Below are 19,890 nucleotides of genomic sequence, written 5' to 3' on the forward strand. Positions count from 1 at the left end.
AGAAACTGCTATTGCCTGGACTGCTTAACTGGACATGCAGGACCCACAGAGAAATGGCTGCTGAACTTGCCTAAACGGGAGATGGTCCTTCGGGGTTCCTGCTACACAAAAGAGTCTGCTAGATATTCTGCAGGACACAAATTAAAATATATCACATCACTTCCCTGCTTCCCCTTCCTTCCTCTAACCACTTCAGTGTCCCTCCCTTCTAACCCTTCTCATGTCCTCTATTGCTGGACAGTTTTATGTCCACTTTACACAAGCTAGAGTTATCCCAGAGGAAGGAACCTTAATTTAAAAAAAAAGTCTCCACAAAACTGGATTGCATGTGACCCTGGAGGGGATTTTCTTAATTATTGATTGTTTGGAGGAGGTGATGGTAACACCTCCGCGGGTGGTGCCATCTGTGGGCTGGTGGTCCTGAATTCCATAGTAAAGCAGACTAAGCAGGGTATGTGAAACAAGCCAGTAAACAGTAACCATCCATGGCCTCTGCTTTAGCTTCTGCCTCCAGGTTCCTGGCCTGTTTCAGTTCCTATCCTGAGTTCCTTGATGATGAACAGTGCTGTGGAAACGTAGACTGAATAAACCCTTTCCTCCCCAAGTTGCTTTTCTCATGGTGTTTCATCACAGCAATAGTAACTGTGGTGGTTTGAAAGAAAATGACCCCCAAGGGGAGGGGCATTATTAGGAGGTGTGGCCTTTTTGGATGAAGTGTGTCATGGAGGGGGCCAGCTTTGAGGTCTCTTTTGCTCAAGCTTCACTCAGTGTGATACTCAGTCTACTTCCTGTTGCCTGCATATCAACATGTAGCTGCTCCATCTCCAGCACCATGTCTGCCTGCCTGCAGCCATGCTCCCTGCCATGACGATGATGAACTAAACCTCTGACATTGTAAGCTGCCACCTAAATTAAATGTTTTCCTTTACAAGATTTGCTATAGTTATGGTGTCTCATCACAGCAATAGAAACCCTAAATAAGATAGAAGTTGGGACCAGGAACTGAGGTACTGCTATGATAGGCCTGACCATAATTTTGTTTGGAGTAATATGGACTTTGGTACTGTGTGTTAGGAAAGCAGTGGGATGGTTTAAGCCCTATTTAATGGGACATACCAGTAGGAGCATGGAAGACAGTGGTGCTGAAAATGATTTGAACTGTAGAGATCAAGAGGTTTCAGAGGAAAAGAATGTCAGTATGTGGCCTAGAAACTGATCTTGTAATATTTTGATGAAGAATATGGATGCTTTTTGCCCTTTTATAAAAAGTCTGCCTGAAGCTAAAGTGAAGAGTTTTGGATTAATTTCTTTGACAGAGGAAATCTCAAAACAGCATAGTACAGACCCCAAGCTCTCAAACTGATAGACTTTTTCTTTGATTATGATCACACACATACACACACACACATAACACACACCACACCACACACATACATGCACACACACGCACATATACACATACCTTACAAATATATAAATATAACCTACTGAGTTCATGTTGTTGTTTCTATGTATGTGGTTTCAGGGCTAATTGTACTAGTTAGCCAATTAAGAGGCTCATCCTTGGTAGAGGTTAAGCCTCTCTCAGCAGTCATTAGCTGTCATTTTGTCTAGGGGCGGACCCTGTGAGATGTTCCCCCTTCAGTGTTAGCTACTGTTGTTATTAGATCATGTTTGTGCAGCCTGCTTCGAATTGCTCCAGTCTCATAGAAGACTTCCTGGCATTCTGGTCCCTCTGAGCTTTCTTCCTCCTTTCCCACAATGCTCCCTGAGCAGCAGATGCAGAAGTTGGTCTACAGAGGAATCCCCTGGAAATGGAGTCTCCACAAGCCCCCTGTTCTCTGCATTGTGCCTGGTTGTGGTTCTATAGTGGTCTCCGCTTGATGGAGAGACAAGCTTCTTTGGTGAGGAGTGATAACCACACTCTTTGAGAGGCTTCAGGTCTTTTTGGACCTATAACTACAGGTGGTTGTGAGGCCAGTGCTAGGAAGCAAACGCCTCGCCTATCCTACCCAAAGGGCAGTATGCACGTTTAGTCTTTGAGCCATCTCTCCAGCCTCAAGAATTGCATTTGAATATGTGAGAGGCTTCAGATCACAATCATGATGTGTCTTTCAGTGCCATAGGTGAGACCGGACTCTAAAAGTCATAGCTGAATGGGGGCTGGAGGCAGGGTCATATAAGTCATGACTCCAACGTCACAGAGAAACATGTATGGGACTCACAGGAAGGCAGCCGTAAGTCAATAGCACTATAGGAGTGTCACCACAATGTAACAGAAGGTGTTCGGGAACCAGAAACTTCTTAGGAACCTTGCAAAATACAGCAAAAACACAACAGGTTTGCTTCTAGCTTTTCTCAAAGCAGAAAAGAGGTGGCTTTTTTTTAATGAGAAAATACAGCTACCAATAGGTGGCGCTATTTTCATACTATTTGGTGGCCACTCTGCACAAAAATTTTCTGTTCAGGCACTCCATCTACAGCACTTGGGTCAGCGTTACCAAGCACACACAACCTTGTGTTCTGACGTTTCTGAGAGTTCTCCATATCTGAGAACTGGAGGGTGGTTTGGAAGGTCTGTTTCTGTGTTGGAGACGGAAGGGTCTTGAGCAAGCTAGACAAGCTATCCCACTAAGCTAGTCTCTCCCCGGGGAGATTTTTTTTTCCTTGAAAGCAACAGCACTGGCCAAGAGGTCAGTTTGTGCTGACAACCCACTCCTTGGCTAGGCCCCTGCCTCTGTGATTATTTCTTTGCATGATGCCTCCTTCACAACACTGTGAACTCCTTGGTGACAGGGCTCTGCTTTGCACTGTGTTTCCCTGACCCTTCAGCTGTATTCAAGAAGTGCCTTCCTTTATTTTGTTCTGTAAAATGAATATACCAGCTTTGTTCACTTATTATAAAATGAAAGAACACAGAAATTCGCTGGCAAGTTAGCCTCTGTTTGGAGGGGAACTCGGGTTGCCTTTTGCCTGTATTGATCTTTCTAATCAATAAATAAAGGTGGAAGATGTGTTCCTGATTTTATCTGAAAAACAAAACCAAGACTTGAGCTTAGGGAGTGGAGTCCAATTTGGGGCTTGTGATCAGGCTGCAGCTTAGGGGTCTTAGAACCATTTTGGTCTTCATTTGTCACCTACCCTTTGTACTAGCTGAGACAGTGAGGCAGGCATAAAAGAGGCAGTGAGCCTTCACGCGGACCCATGCAGAAAGTTTTCAAAGGGAATTAGCAGATACAATGGGAAGCTTTCCCTGGAAAGTCCAGTTTTAATGCAAATGAAATCTTGATGGCTAGTTAAATCCCTAGGAAGCAGGGAAAGTATTTCTACCATACTTATGTAATTAAGTACATGTTTTCCCACCCACTCCCCATCTCTTCCTCCAGAGGAAGTTGAGTTTCTAGAAAGGTCCAGTGGAGGGTGGGGGATGAAGGTACCCAGAAGTCACTAGCTGACCAGCCATTCCTGGTGGGTCAAGTGGCTCTACCCCAGGTTGCCTTCTTCTTTCAGACAGAGGCTCTGAAGCTGAACACAAGTCATGGAATTTTGTATTATTTTGATGTCTCAGTCAAATGATCAAGTCTTGCGTGATCCCAAAACAGCCATTCACTATGTCCAGAGAAAACAGCAGCAAAAGATGAGCTAATGTATATTTTTCTAGACTAGAAACACATTCACTAACTATGGGCACAGAACTTCCACCCAAGGGCATTTTTGGACTGTGAACTCCCAGGGGGCATGCAGCTCCTGGGACTCTTTGAATGCCCCTTGATTACTTTGACAGTCCAGATCACCTATCGACTGAAGACCATTCGTTCAATTTGTTAAATCAACAGCTGATACCTTTACCAAGTTCAAGAGTGTTTCCTACTTAACGCCAAGGCGAAAAATATGTCAAGTAACTTCAAATTCCCCAAAGCTGGAGGAACCATTCTTGAGTATGAGGGACCTCTGCAATTCCCTTCTTGGGCTATGAAAATGAGAATTATTAAAACAGTTATTTCATGAAGTAGAATATAGTTATTTTACTTGCTAATGATAAAATACTGCCCTAGAAATTATTAATGCCAATTTATTTACAGCCAAGATAGTGTTCTTGGTTGATGGCTTTGGTACTCTCTTTTCTCGACTCACAACTTATACAACATATCCAATTCAACTGAGATGTTTGTTGAATTCAAACCATATGACAAACTGTGGCGGGTCCCCCAAATTGTCAGGGCAAAGTGAGAGAAATTCTGCCTTCCAAAGGCTAAGAAGGGAAACCCTAGGTCTCGTCTCTCTCAATTGAACAAATTGTGTTGAAAACCCTCTGCACGGATGAGAGAAAGGCGCACAATTTTGATACATCACTTTTGAATGCTCTACAAGGGCAAAAGATGGTTGTTTTTAAAGGCATAGATTTCTTTTTCATTTATTGAAAATAGCATCATGTCGGGCATGAGTGGAAGAAGCATCCTGTGTTAGCTGAATTCTCTTGCAACCTATCTAGTTTTAAGGCGCTCCTTCTCCCAACAACCGTAGCCTCACCACCACTCAATAGCCACAGTGCCTTCCCTACACTGGGAATGCTATCACTTAAAGGGCCTGGGCACAGTTCTCTCACTGTATAACTAGCCTCAGCTACTTCTTATTAGTTTACTAAGTAAAATCCTGGCAAATATTTCTTTACGTACTAACTGCAGCCAGTAATTTAGAATTTCAAGATTTTCTTTGTGTCCATCCCTCTTACTTTAAGCAGCTAGGGTGTGGCACACTGTGTATTTTCCTTTCACAGCAACTTTCAGCCTCATCCCTTGTGTTAATGTGGAGACTGAACTGAGTCTAGCTGCCGGACTCGGAGATTGGTTGTGCTAAATGATTATGATTTTGTTTTCCTTGTTTGTTTGCTTTTGTTTTTTTTTTGACACAGGGCTTCTCTGTGCAGCCTTTGCTGCCCTAGAACTTGTCTTGTAGACCAAGCTGATCTCGAACTCAGAGATCTGCCTGCCTCTGCCTCCTGAGTGCTAGAATTAAAGGCACATATCCCCATACCCAGCAAGCTAAATGATTTTAATATAGAAAAAGGGGGGAGGAGCTAGAAGTTTCATTTTTCTGTTGGCTAAACATACAAGTAAGATTTAAATTCTAATCTTGAGCATACTGCTAGTTCATCTAACATGGCTGGGCTTCGTTTCTCACATATGAAACTGGTTAAACCAAACTTGAGCCTATCTCACAGAACAAAAAGTGAAACTCAATTGAAAAAGTCAATGTAAAGAAATAATACAAGTTTAGAAACATGAATATCTTTAATATTTTTCAAAAACGTTTCCCCTCTGGCTTCACATAAAACATAAACACATCTCAAATGTTGGAAATAAGATGTGTTTTTGTATCCCAGGGTACTACAGGATGGTGTTGACACAGAACTCATCTTACGGCACAGTTCGTGCTATTCCAACCCTATTTTCAACAGGTGATTAGTTCTGTCTTGTCCTTGGTGGCTGAGCAAAGCGGGGTTACAACGTTTCTTAATAGAATCCTTGAAATTGGTTATTCTATGTTGTGGAGCATGGAGATCACCAAGAATCTTGTGAGAATTCTTCAGCCCACATTGGACATTTGCAAACAAACTGTGGGACTGGAGCTCTCCTCTGTGTTTTCACCTGGCACGTGTGCACTTGTGAGTTCCAAGGACGGCTCCTCTAGAGTGGCCCCCGAGTGCTCAGGATCGCAACATGATCAACACTCTCTAAATTGTGGAGTGCTATTATATCTCTTGTCTCATTCAGTGTGTTAGGTTTTTCTATGCTGGAGGCTTCAAAGGAAGCTGATGAAAATTTCCTGTCCTTCTTTCTCAGGGTGTTTGTGACCTGATGGGTTTATTAAAAGAGAGGGAGATGGCTAGCCAGCCTTTGGAGAACAGGTGGATGTCTTCTCAGAATCCAGCTCTAAAGAATTTGACACTCTCATCTGGCGTTTAAGAACACCTAGATACACATGGCATTCTCACACACAGATAACACACACACACAAACACACACACACACACACACTGCACATATGCTCTCTCTCTCTTTCCCTCTCTCAAATTCTGTTTAATGACAGAATTCTTAACAGTAAGAATTCCAGCTTTCTGTTACTTCTGCTACAATAAAAATGATGAAGATACTAATTATCAGAACTTGCAAAATCAGCAAATTTGAGGAAAATTATTAAAATTTGGGTATAAAAGTTCTTCTCCATAATGTAGCACAGAAACCTGATTAGGTCATAGACAATGAATGTCAAATTGCACAGTTATTGTCACAGGCATTCCTGATAGGTATAACTTCATTAGATCTCTCAAGTACAGCAGGCACTGGAGATAAATAAAAGACCTGAGAGAAGCCTTGAGTAAGAGTTCCTCTCATCAAGGCATGTATGCTGGCACAAATATTAATGATAAGATATGTATGTCCACTACTGTATTTTTCCACAAATAATAAGACTTTTCTTTCAAGATATTATGCCTGCATAAAACAATAAATATCAACCACAGAGAAGAAAACAATGACTCCTACGGAAGGTGAGAAAATAAAATGCAAAGACACAGAAGCTCTACAGTTAGACAGAGAGAAGTTTGTAACCTGGAAACAAGAAGACAGGACCATGCCAAATGGACCTAAGTCATTAAGGTGACAGTGTAATCATGTGTCCCAAGCCTGTGCTGCTGGGAAGAGAGAGCCCAGCTCATCTGTAATCAGATGGGCACTGAGTTTTACAGATCTTTTATGGTGAATTAGGATGCCCTTCTACCCATGTTTTTCCAACTAGACATTCTAGGGCCACAATTCTCAGAAGGTTCTCTTGAGGAGGAAGGAGAATACTTGCTCTTTTAAGGGGACATCCCCACTAAAGGGCCTGTTCCACACTGACCATTCTTTCCAACTCATTTGACCTCGGCATCCAGTTTTATATAGTACCTTCCAGAGACCACTTTCTGTGAAATTTCCCTTTATAAAATAAGATCAGGCCACTAAAAAGAACCAATTTTGAAATTAGATCTGCGTGCTGAGAATTCGTCCAGAAAATATATTATGAAGACCATTTATGCTTCCATCAAAGGACCTGTTTTCTTCAATCTGTCTTTCTAATAGAAAAGTCCATAATGCAAAAAGACTTAAAAGCAAATTTGGCCTTCACATTTCTATCTAATTAAAATATTTGATGAAATCAAACAAGCACTTATGAACTTCCATGACTCAGGTAATGCATGTAGCTCTCTCAGCTCCTCATTATATATGCAGTTGTAGTCTATAAAATTGAGTAAATCGTCTGCTTGAGTGAATTATCTGCTTAGGAGTTTTTCACATTGACCTTTGTGCTCTCTTGGGGTCTTTGAGTGTGCGTAACCACACTACAAAAGCTATATTTGATTTTTTTTTTAAAAAAATGTAATTCATTTTCTTTTTCCTTTCTGTCTAGCATGAATAATCAAGAATTCATGGTATTATGGATTTTTAAATGTCAGAAATTGTAAAGCTGTCTTGCCTATTACAGTAAAACTTCATTAGAGGCTATCATGTATTCAAAGTAGTGTATAATTCAAAGCAGCTGCGCATCCCAGTGCCTCGCCTCCAGATGTACTATTGTCCCTTAAATGAAAACATCATACAATCCACGGACTCTAGAGTTTCAAGCCTTGTTTCTAGGTGCCTGGAAGCTTGATTACTATGTCTTAATAACATCATTATATTCTCTTGTTATGAAACCCAGCAAAAATGAGCCTTCCCCAGTGATCCATGTATCCTTCAGGGCACTGGCTTCTTCTAGTAATGATTATTCAGGCTTGGATCATATATCAACCTTCCTATAGCCTTATCGGCTAGCATTGTACTTTAGAAATATGTCAAAGCCACAGTCCTTGATATTGAAAGGTTTTGGTTCAGATTAGGTAAGAATCATCCCCCATCCTTCTCCATCGAGGCAAAACATTCACTCCTGAGTCTGCAGTACTTCAATACTTCCTGATGTTATTCATGAAGGCAAGTATACTTTCCTTAAAGGTAATACGCATCCTCTGAAATGTGATATTTTTATAGCTGTGTGTCATAAGTGGTGATAGTTTTTTAATAATAAAACTCAGCTTTCATTGCTTTTCCTAGAGAAGTTACGACTAAGACAAGTAAGATCAAGTGTCTATGGAAATAAAGAAGATAAATTATGTACCCTGAAGGATCAGGACAGGAGAAAACCTTATGTAAAGTACTGTGTAGGCCAATAGTAGCCAAGGACACACTTAAATCCAGATTAAAATAAAAGCTAATCTCACATCTTTTTGTCTTCCCTCCAGATGATGTGTTTCTAGCAGATTGGAATTCTTTATCAGCCACAACTTTGTGAATCACTTTTTACAAAGAAAAAGATAAAACCCATCTTTGCATAAAGTCTTACATATCAAAAGAAAAGCTTACAAGACACCCAACCATTGGTTTTGGCACATCAGCTGCCTGGAGCTGAGAGAGGAGGAAAGGGGTTAGAGCAAGTGTGTTTAGGATCTACACCACCTGCCATCAGTAATGGTTTAAGTAGCAAGTAATCAGAGGGAGCCCACAGCAGCTCAACTCCAGTTATTCTAGGTTTAGAACAATAAGTAATTCTAATTAGGTAGGTTCCGAGGAGCAAATGGCTCTCTAAGGCTATAACTCAGCCTGAGTAAGCACTAGCAGAGCCTGGAAGATTAGTAGGCACTCTATATACAGATCATAGACATCCGACCTTCCATAAAATCTGTAACGTCTTACTTAGGTAGAGAGAGGCACATATGTTGTTGTGGAGCTTAAGCATGGTGGGCTGGGAAAACAAATCTAATTTATTAACACAGATGGCGTCTTTTGCCTACATCAACACAGGTCACCTAGTGAAGGGTGTGTTGGGGAGAGCAGCACATGACAGCTTTAGCACTTTCCTTCCCAGAATCATGTCTCACGTCAATCAGAAGGGTCTTATAGCAAAATCATATCACCGTGTGAACAACTAAACATCCTGGAAGGGGTCCAACATGGACCACTTCTCCAGGAGTCTCTAAGTAAAGGTAACCTGGCACTTTAGCTCTCTCTCTCTCTCTCTCTCTCTCTCTCTCACGCACGCACGCACGCACGCACGCACGCACACACACACACATTCATGTCTACATTTGATGAATAAGTCATTAAGACAGTTTGTAGGATGCTAAAGTGATTCCTTTTCTTATCAGGGCACACAGCCTTGTGTATATGTTCCAAGCTGCAATCCATCATTTCAAGGGAGTGTCTGGCCTGGGGAAGAGTTTATCATCTCATGGTTTAACACTGTGGTGAGGCTGATAATGGGCATTGGAGTTATAAAGGGTGGAATGAGTGAAAGCCAGAGACGTGATTAGGTTCTTTTCCATGATTTGCTCAGTCTAAAATCAGTAGCCAAACTAGGTGTGTGAATGAGACAAACTCAAGTTTTACCTTCTAACACTGCGATCCACATTCAAAATAAAACTTGTTGATACAAAAATAATTTGTCACTTGGATGCCTCAACTATTCTCTGGGGAAAGAATCAATAAAAAATATCAAAGCCAGAGGGATTTGGATGTCTTCCTCATTGCCACCTGCTTTGCCCACCCTCCAGCCCTCTTCCAGACCTTGTTAGCCCCGCATGCTCCTTTTGCTGAGCTCCACCTTCAACGGTTCATTAATGTAAACAGTAGGGTCACTGCTGTGGTCAGCTGTCAGGGTCCTCTCTTTAAGTGGTTAGGAGGCTATGCACAGGCAAGATGGGTTTTTGTGTCCTCAGTAGAGGACAGCTCTTTACATGTCCTGCCCATGGGTCTATGAAGAAAGTGAAATCTGACTTGGCTCAGATTCCAGAAAAAGACTTCTCTGTATTAAAGCACAACTCACATTTATTGTAGATTGTAGATGTCATTATGCCTCTGAGTTGCAGAATGAATTCATGAATTCCAGTGACAAGCAAGAGATTTCTTTGATGGATTACTCCCCCCTCTTTTTTTTTTTTTTGCCAGGGTCCTAACTAGTTAAGTTGGGGAGGGGGTAAGCCGTCCAGTAATTTGGACAGAATTGAGAGAGCAGTCCAGACACAGTCTCTATCCTTTAACATTCTTGCTGGTTCTTAACACAAGCTCGAAAGGCAGACTTTGCAATCACCTATTCCTTAATCCTGAAGGTGGTGTACACAGCCCCTAGTGCGACCTCAAAGCAGATATAAACACTGAGTGTCTAGGAAAGTTGCCCTTAAGCTGATGGAGTAAACTGTTCACTGCAGCACAAGGGCTGGCTGGCTTGGGGTGGGGGTGGCGTTAAGACATGAATTTCAGTGTCAATGATTTGTGTTGAAAAATGGGAAGACGAGATTTCCGTTGCTGGTACTAAAAGATGTTTACTCTCCTCCGGCAGCCTCGTCCCAGCCCCATCCCCAACTCTTTCCAGCTTGGACCACGCCAGACTTACTTGCCCAGATGGGTTAGAAATAATCTAAACACTCACGCACCTGGTTTTGTTTGTCTGTTTGCCACTAGGGGACTATCAAGAAGAAAGTGTCAGATATGGTAACACAGAGGTCGTGCAGTTAAGAGTGCTGGGTCTGGGGAACTGCCCGCTGAGTGCACTTTTCTCTCCTGGCCCGAGGTTGGCATAAAATGGCATCCGTTTCAGAATAAAGGCAGCCAAAGCCTGTCGGAGGGAATTTCCGCCAAGCACTTTACCCAACAGCAAAAGATCTCCTCTCGGTGCCCGGGAGAAGGCAAGTCTGCCGTGGTGTTGTCCCTTGGCCTCTTCCCACGCTGCACTCCTAACTAAGCTCCGCCACTGTCCCAACTCTTCTCCCACTTGCCGGTCTCAGTCCGGCTCAAACTGGGCTCTTCCAGAACACAGCTGGAGAATTCCGAGAGGGCAGGGGACCGGAAGGCAGCCACCCAGAAAGGTCTCAGGACTGCCCAGCCTGGGGCCCGGAGACAGCGGGGTGGCACGGCGGGAGGTACTGCCCTCTGCTCTCCGGGGCGGGAAGGGCTCCCTCCCCTCCGCACTCACCTGCAGCTGCGGCTCGGAAACTGCGGACGGTGTTGCCACCGCGCAGGGGCTGGGGACCCAGGGGCTGCGAGCCGGGCGTCCGGGTGTCCTGAACTCTACTACCGCCGCTGTATCTATCATAGAGCCACAGCATATGCTCTGACACCTTGTCGTGCGGCGGCAGGTCGGGACTCGGGTCACCACCTGTCGTGCGGTCGTCTGTCCCAGCCCGGCGGGGCTCAGAGAGGTGCAGGCTCTGTCTCTGTCCCTGCGCCAGGTTCAGGCAGAAGCAGCCCAGCCACAGACACAGTAACCCACGCGCCCCGGCCATTGCGAGCTCCCGCTGTCGCGCCACGCTTCTTCGGGTCGTCTGGGGCACTCGGGAGGCGCAGGAGAAGGAGTCAGAGTTCGCGTAGCGTTCCAGCGGTGAAGCTGGCGCCCGGAGCCCGCACAGCTGGAGCGGGCCCGCGAGGGCCGGCAGGTGGGCTGAGAGTGGCAGACCCGCTGGTTCCGCTCCCCTCGAGGACCAGAGGGCTGAAGGTCTCGGCGTGGGCAACCGGGTTGTCACGCGCGGGCTCTCCCTCTCGCGCCACCTGAGGCTCGGGAACACCCGGCCAAGCGGCTGCGCTGGGGATCTGGATCTGCGCTCCACCGGCCTGGGACGCGCGCTGGGGCGGGGTGTGCGCGGTTGCAGCCAGCTGAGTTCTCAGAGGACGTGGTGTGTGAGTGAGTTAGTGTGTGTGTGTGTGTGTGTGTGTGTGTGTGTGTGTGTGTGTGTGTGTGAGAGAGAGAGAGAGAGAGAGAGAGAGAGAGAGAGAGAGAGAGAGAGAGAAGGAATTGGTTTCGTTCCTTCTTGCCCTGATCAGATCTGTTCAGTTCTCCTGTGGCCAATTTCTCCCTCTAACCTCTTGCTCGCACTCCTAAGGCAGCCGGGATGCAACTATATCCAGAAGAGAAGCCGGGAGGGAAGTAACCAGCGAACCAGAACCAGAAGGCTAGGGAGAAGGGGAAGGGAGCACAGGGAGGGGCAGGTGGCTCTGGTGAGGAGAGGCTGGAGGAAGAGTAGGAGGGACTTTTAAAAAATCAGTTTGAGCACAGTGGCTTCATTCCTGCGAGCAAAAGGCAGGAAACAAACCGGAGACTTTCTCCCTTTCCTGCTGTTTATTGTGTAGGTATTCGCTGTTGTAGTTTGCTGTGTATTCTTCTGATTCCAAATAAAATCACTATTACACCAACAACACGCTTAGCTCTCTTCCTGGACCTCTTGGGAGGGCCTTGGACCCAGACACTTGTGCTGTCATCCTAGAACTTAACCCAACACGGCTGGCTCTCCTTTTCACGTATGTCCTCATCTTCTCCTGAGGAGAAAACGAAATGAAATTGCACCCCACCGCGCACACACACACACACACACACACACACACACACACACACACACGCTACCCCAAGCCCACTCCCATCCTACCAGACCCTCTCTCAGTGGGTGTCCTTGAGGACCTTTGACTGGAGAATGAGTCACTGGATTCTAGAAGATCCTGGTGTGCAGAGCAGACTTAAAGGTAACTAGTTCTGATGTCCAAGTTATTCCTGTATCCTTGATTGTAAAAGAGAGACTAAGCTGTTGGCCAGTGGTCTGGCTGCAGATACCATATCCCAGGCACTTGTTGTCTCCCCCAACCCCCAGGTAGGGTTTCACTCTGCAGTCAAGGTTGGCTTTGAATTTACAGTCCTACAACTTCAGCCCCCACAGCATTGGAATTACCGGCATAGATCACCCATGTTGGGCTATAGGTATTGTTATCAAAGACTCATCAAAACAAAGCCCACTTTACAGATGTATTGAGAGAAAAGGCAATACCTAGGAGGTGGTGTAACTGAACTCAAAGCCAGGGAGCCTGAGTTCTAAGCTGTGTTCTCCATACTCTTAAGGATGGAAGTGACTTTTAAACCAATCTGAACAAACAATCCCTGGGCATGTCCTGACCATAGTTCCTGGCTGTGGCAATAGAATTCTCATTCAATGTCCCTTACAGAAAACTGTCTCAGCTCCGGGTCATGGACATTTTTTGGAAAAGAAATAGATTCACGGGTTACATAGAGCCTTCAAAGTTTAGTTTCTCCTTTATTGGTGAATAATAATAAATTCCTCTTCGAGTTTTGTTGGGATCATATTAGAAAGCAGTACTCAGTGACTGGCGCATGCCTAGTCTTTAGTGCAGACTCAGTTCCTTTCTTCTCGAGTTATCCCAAATGTAAGCCATATTCTCCCCACTGAGTCACTCCAAACCACTGTTCTGTTGTTTGGCTTTTGCCCTTAGCCACCCCAGGAACAACCCTGTAGATAATAAGCCATGCTTCCAGAGTGGTGGAGAGACTTCAATGAGATCATGTGGGTGATCTTCGTCTGGCACAGAAAACATAATAGCTTTTGTGATTAATAATGAAAACCTAATTGCAGAATTCAATAGTCTTTGGAAACTTACTCTTTGATTTCCCCTGTGAATCTTTGGGTTCTGTCCCCTCTCTGCTTTGTCTCAGTCATGTGAAATGTTCTCACATCTTCATGTGCTGCCGTGAAGCAATGCCAAATTGGGAAGAAAATTCTGGATTCTTCCTGCTTAAGGTGGTCACTGTGACCAGCTGTTGTCCTTAAGGCCACAGTCCTGCTTTCTTCAGCCAGACCCCTCAGTGTGAAAAGTTCACCCTCTTTCTCGTAGTATCCCCAAGAACCTGGCTCCTTCATGCCTTTAACTCCAGTACATGGCACATATTTCCGCTGCAGTTTGTTGCCCTGTAATTTATAAAGTTCTCATAATTTGTGGAAATGACTGAGTACTTCCTAACGGAATGAGCCTTCACTTCTCTGTGCTTGTATCTTCTCCTTTGGGCCTAATAGCACAGTACCGTAATTCTAGGACTCAGCAGGCTGAGTACTTGGGGGACTGGAGATTGGAAGCCAAAACAAGCTGTATATGAGTTCAAAGCCATCCTGGTCAACATAGCAGGACTAAGCCCCTGTCAGAAGAAATGGGAGAGGGCAGGAGGGAGGGAGCAAGGAAGGAAAGGAGCAACTATGAATGGTGGTGATCTGGGGTGGGAAGGGGAGAGAGTGCTAACATGGTGCCCAGCATGCACTTCATGCATAGGAAGAGTTGGCTGAGACCTAGGAGAACTGCTTGTCAGTTTTTGTCACAGCGGTCATCAGACCACACCCACCTCTGTATTTCACTTACTAGTTTCAAAACAAGGAGAGACCACACCCACCTCTGTATTTCAGTGACCACTTACTAGTTTCAAAACAAGGAGAGTACGGTGTTACACACATGAAGTGATCCCTATTAGGGGCTATAAGTCAAAGACAAGAATGGAATCCGAATGTGGAAACCATTGAACCAAGTGGGCAACCCTAGAAGGATCCAAATTTTAAACCATTTTAGGCTCCTTTACACTGATACACCCAGAAAGACGGAAGCATATAGAAAACAGGGGAATCCAGGAGCAGTGAGTCTAGTGAAGACAAGCAAAGGCACCTTTGCCAACCTTCTAAGCAGCTCTTGCTGGAGCTGATTTGAAAGCACACTGCACTGGAAACACACTGGCCCCTCATCAGCACCCCTGCGGTTGTCACTGCGGCCCATCAAGACACTAGGACAGGGTTTTCTGCTATCAGGGCTGCAGAACCTCAGATCTGGTCATTGAAATTGTTTCAGAATTCTGGTGTCTCTTGATCCCTGCTTTCCCCAAACAATAAATAGCTAGACCACAGGCTTGCTAATTCTGACCAGCCTCAAGTGTAGGATTTCTTGTTTGGGGGAGGATTCAGAGCTTTCCACAAAGAGTAACTTCAGGGCTAAACACATAACCGGTACAAACATCTTGTATCTGATCTCTCTATTGTGTCAGATTAAATAAGTTGCTTTAGTTTTTAGTAACAGGATATTCCACACATACTAGTGTTAGTGTTACAATCAACTGCCAAGCCAGGGACACATTCTTCTCTCTTTCCTAAATGCAATGCAAAGAGTTAAAGAAAGGGTTTCTCATAGCTGCAAAACCACTGCAAAACACAGCTTGAATTTTAGTGGAGTCTGTTGAGTTGAACTTTACTTTTGGCTGCAAAAGCCTAGATCTATATGTGTGTATGTGCACTGTGTTTGGGCATTCATGTGCTAAAATCTTCATCGAATGCTCACATACTGTGGCACACTATGCACTGAGTTCAACATGGACACAGGGGTTTAAAATTAGACCAGTTGTGATAATCCACATAGACTTTCACAAGATCGGGCCCACTAACATTTCTCTGTGGGTGGACAGGAGTGTTTTTAAGGAGCATGAGCTGCACATGAGCTTCTCAGCCCTCCCTGTTGATATACAGTGGTTAATGATTTTTGGGGAGGCTTCTTCTTGATGGATGTAGCCACTGGTATGCTGCTCACTCCCTTGTAGGTAGTCCCTTACGCGTGCTCCTCTAAGTGACCACAATGAAAACATTTTGGTTCATAGAACTGGACTTGGATGGAGTTGTTTTGTTTGTTTGTTTTTGGTCTGTCGTTGGTACCCTGGACTGAATGGCTTGTTCCCACAGCCCAGAAAAGTTAATGTCAATGTCATATCAGGCTGTATTTGCAGCTGTGGGTTCTGGTCCTTATCATTTTATTTCTCCCATCTTCATTTCATCTATCCAGTGGATATTTTGTGTCCATTTTGATTATGACCATTAATTTAGTGTAAAGAATTGGAAGATGATGACATATGGTCTCTTTCTGTGAAAGTTTAGTCTACTGGGGACGTAGCTTATTAATTCACTTTGGAAATATTGATGTAATTTTGATTGACTGAGTCTTCCCTCCCCCCTCCAGAAAACCACAGAAGATACACTGCATGGAAAAGGCAACATTTGAACAATTTTGAAGTTAAGTGGGAGACTTTTCAAGAGATTTTTAGATAGCGTGTTCAAGACAGCAGAAGATTATCTACATAGATCATATTCGGGGCTGAGAAAGGGCATCTACTACATTGGAGTGGGGGAAGCCATTTTTATGGAATTGTCATGTCTCTTGCCCAGTGTTTTCACCAGTTATTTCCTCAGTTAAGTCACATTAACTGTGTGTTTTTATTTAGCTATGGGGTAGCTACAAATGAGGTGGTTGAGTCTGACTTTTTTCTATGGGGCTTCAGCACTCACTACTAGTAAATGTGTGGATGACCTGTTGACATCATGCGTTTAGCATATGGGAAAATGGAACTCATCATCTCCACCCTCCAAGCATATTCTTGCCTGCAAACATTTATGACTGATCCTGATCCCATCACCCTTTCGGTCACCCAGATTCCACGTCAGGGTCCTTATTTGGAGTCTATAGAGTGCTTCTATCTTGTATGCCCCCCCATTCCCCTCATCTATTCCTATAGCAACCTTTTTCATTGAGCTACTAATTTATTTTTAAGATAGATTAGTTTTATAATCTCTGAACTGGACTTATTTTTTTTTCTCTCCAACCCCCTGCTTGATTTCTACTGCTGTGAAAGCAATTACCACAGATTTAGAGGCCTAAACAATACCCATTTATTGTCTCCCAGTTCTACAGTACAGGTGGACTCAGCTAAGTTCTCTGCCCAGGATCTTGCAGTCAAATTGTTGGCCAATTTGGTGATTTCATTTGAGGGTTCTGGAAAAAAAAATCCTCTTCCAGTTTCTTCCATTTTAGTCATTTCTGCCAGCGGTGGGATTGAGGTCTCATCTAGCTGTTCGCCGGAGCTTTTGTCAGTGCCTGGAAGCCCCCAGACACTTCTGCTCTGTGCTTCCATTTTTTTAAAACTGTGGTTTATTGTGGTACGTCTGACCTATTTCTACAGAATAAACTACAAAAAACAAAACAAACAAACAAACAAAAAGAAAAAAATAAAACCAAAACCCAATAAAACATTTTTTTTAAGAAGAAACTACCTGATGCTAGACTCACCAATGATTATCTCCAACTTTTAATGTTAATTTTGGCATATGATGTAAACTAATCATCTCACCTCTTCCAACTCAAAATGGAGGGCCCCTTTAAAGGTCACAGGTCACTAGGAGCCATTTTAGAATATTGACTACTAGGCTTGTGTTCTCCAAATCGACCACTTTTGCTATAAACTTTCTTCCAAAGGCAAGGAACTGCAAGTAACTGGTGTAGGAGGTTTTTCTGTCTATGTGTTGCTTTCATTGGTTGAATAAAGAAACTGCCTTGGCCTTTTGATAGGGCAGCACTTCGGTAGGTGGAGTATACAGAACTGAATTCTGGGAGGAAGAAAGCAGAGTGAGAGAGAGCTGCCATGGAGCTGCCAGGTCAGACATGCTGAATCTTTCCCGGTAAGCCACAACCTCATGGTGAACACAGATTATTAGAAATGGGTTGAATTGAGATGTGAGAGTTAACCAATAAGAGGCTAGAGATAATGGGCCAGGCACTGTTTAAATGAATACAGTTTCTGTGTGATTATTTATGGACAAACAAGGGGCCCTGCTCTCCCGTCAACACATAACCAACTACATTAAAAAAAAAAAGTCAAATAAAGACCTGAGGGCCTACTCTAACTTTTCAGATTTTTCCCACCACCCAATTTTTGAATGTTTCTTCCTCTTTTCTCACCCCCTTCCAATAGAACAGCCACAGCTTTGACCACTTGCTAGTTTCCTTTCCTTGGTTTGTCTAGTGTGGTCCACTCATCTGGAACTGTCGTCTTTTCCATGAATATTTCAAAGTGGTGTCTGCTCTTTCTCCTTTCCATCTCCACAGCACTCAGAACTTCTTTTACAGCACACAGGAGACATTGTTACATGGCTAGTTTACATCTATGAAGCAAGACCCACTTCTTTAAAATAAAAAAAAAAGAAATAATAACAACAATACAAACATACAATGCTCCGTCCCAGCCGGGCGGTGGTGGCGCACGCCTTTAATCCCAGCACTCGGGAGGCAGAGGCAGGCGGATCTCTGTGAGTTTGATGCCAGCCTGGTCTACAAGAGCTAGTTCCAGGACAGGAACCAAAAGCTACGGAGAAACCCTATCTCGAAAAATCAAAAAAAAAAAAAATGCTCCGTCCCAGTGAGGGATATCAGGATCTAACCTCTGACTTCACGTTTGCTCCATTGTTTTCTGGCATGTTCCTCTATCCACAGGAATGCAGGGAGGTACCATCCTATGTTCTTCTCACTCATTCTGGCCCAAGCTTCACATGAACTTTATCCCCTTCTCACTCTCAACATTGACACATCGGAACTAGCAAACTCAATTTATTCAGGGATGATAGAAACAAGCATACCATGGCGGTTTGAAAGAAAATGCCCTAAAGGGACAGGCACTATTAGGAAGTGTAGCCTTGTTGGGGTAGGTGTGGTGTTACTGGAGGAAGTGAGTCACTGTGGAATCAGTGTTTCAGATCACTTCTTGTTTCCCATGCAAGATGTAGAACTCTCAGTTACCTCTGCAGCACTGTGTCTACATGCTGCGTCCTGCCATGATGATAATGGACTGAATCTCTGAACTGTAAGTGAGCCACTACCATTAAATGTTGTCCTTTATAAGAGTTGCTGTGGTCATGGTGTCTCTTCCCAGCAGTAGAAACCCCAAATAAGACATATACCAAATATAACAGACAACTATACAATCACTATACAATCTGTCTTACATGACATTTTTCCTTTTGGTTTTCTCTCTTTCAAAAATATGACTTAGAAAAATGCATGTGTGTGTGTGTGTGTGTGTGTGTGTGCGTGTGCGTGTGTGTGTGTGTGTGTGTATGCCATGTGTGGGGGTGCCTGAGGAGACCATAAAAGAGCATCCATTCTCCTTTGGATTTGAGTCTTCTGGAAGAACAGCAAATGTCGTTATCCATGGAGCCAATTCTTCAGCTCTGGTTTCCTGTCCTTTGAGTGTTGTTCTTTGCAGTCTCTGTCTTTTCACTATTTTGCAATGTCACTGATGCCAGACACTGTTACCTGCAGGTGATAAAGCAAGACTGAGTCAGAGGCAGATGTTCCTTTTCCACGAGGTCACAAATCTTCACTGCGCGCATCTTATGAAGCCTGCACAGACTCTTGTAGATGCCCTCAGTTCTCGAAAGACTTCCCACATTGAGTTTAGAGTCCTAAAATGTGGAGAATTTTCCCCAAATTTGATGGAGGAAGGTCATTGGCCAATAAAGAAACTGCTTGGCCCTGTGGGTGGAGTAAACGGAACAAAATGCTGGGAGGAAGAGGAAGTGAGGTCAGAGTCTCGACAGCTCTCCTCTCGGGAGCAGACGCCTGAGAGAGACGCCATGCCCTGCTCCCGGGATGAAGCTCTGACCCAGGATGGACATAGGCTAGAATCTTCCTGGTAAGCGCACCTTGGGGTGCCATACACAGATGATTAGAAATGGGCTAAATTAATATGTGAGAATTAGCCTAGAAGAGAATGGGCCAAGCAGTGTTTAAAAGAATACAGTGTCCGTGTAATTATTTCGGGGCATAAGGTAGCCGAGCAGGCAGCCGGGGTGCTGGGGACGCAGCCCCGCCGCCCTTATTACTACACAAATTTAAAAAAAAATGAATTGCACAGAAATACCATGGAGATAATAAGCCAGAGTTGCAGGATCAAGGCCAGTGTGGGAGTAGATCGCAGTTTTGCCATACTGAGGTCTAGAAAGGCTGCCTGCAGACAGCATTGGAATGGAAACTTGAATGATTTGAAAGGCAGGTATAGGAGGCTCTGCAAGACAAGTGTTCCAGATGAGCACACCAATTAGCAAGAACGGTTTGCTAAGCATCATCTAGTGACCATTCTCCACTTCAGCCTGCTAAGAGCCACTCAGTGACCATCTCTCACTTTCTGGAAAATTGG

General features: G+C 44.2%; 1 protein-coding gene across 1 annotated transcript in view; it reads right to left on the reverse strand.

Moving 5' to 3' along the window:
- The window catches only part of Bmp3 (bone morphogenetic protein 3), a 28,938-nt gene extending 16,952 nt beyond the window's left edge, over window positions 1–11,986 (reverse strand). Inside the window, exon 1 of the mRNA XM_041671561.1 lies at window positions 11,044–11,986. Coding sequence (XP_041527495.1) covers window positions 11,044–11,353 — 310 coding nt within the window. The 5' untranslated portion in view covers window positions 11,354–11,986. The remainder of the gene's footprint in view (window positions 1–11,043) is intronic.
- Between the last annotated feature and the right edge of the window lie 7,904 nt (window positions 11,987–19,890).

Source organism: Microtus oregoni, unplaced genomic scaffold, assembly GCF_018167655.1.
Source record: "Microtus oregoni isolate MIOR12 unplaced genomic scaffold, Mior012 000021F_ref0000039, whole genome shotgun sequence".
Taxonomy (NCBI): domain Eukaryota; kingdom Metazoa; phylum Chordata; class Mammalia; order Rodentia; family Cricetidae; genus Microtus; species Microtus oregoni.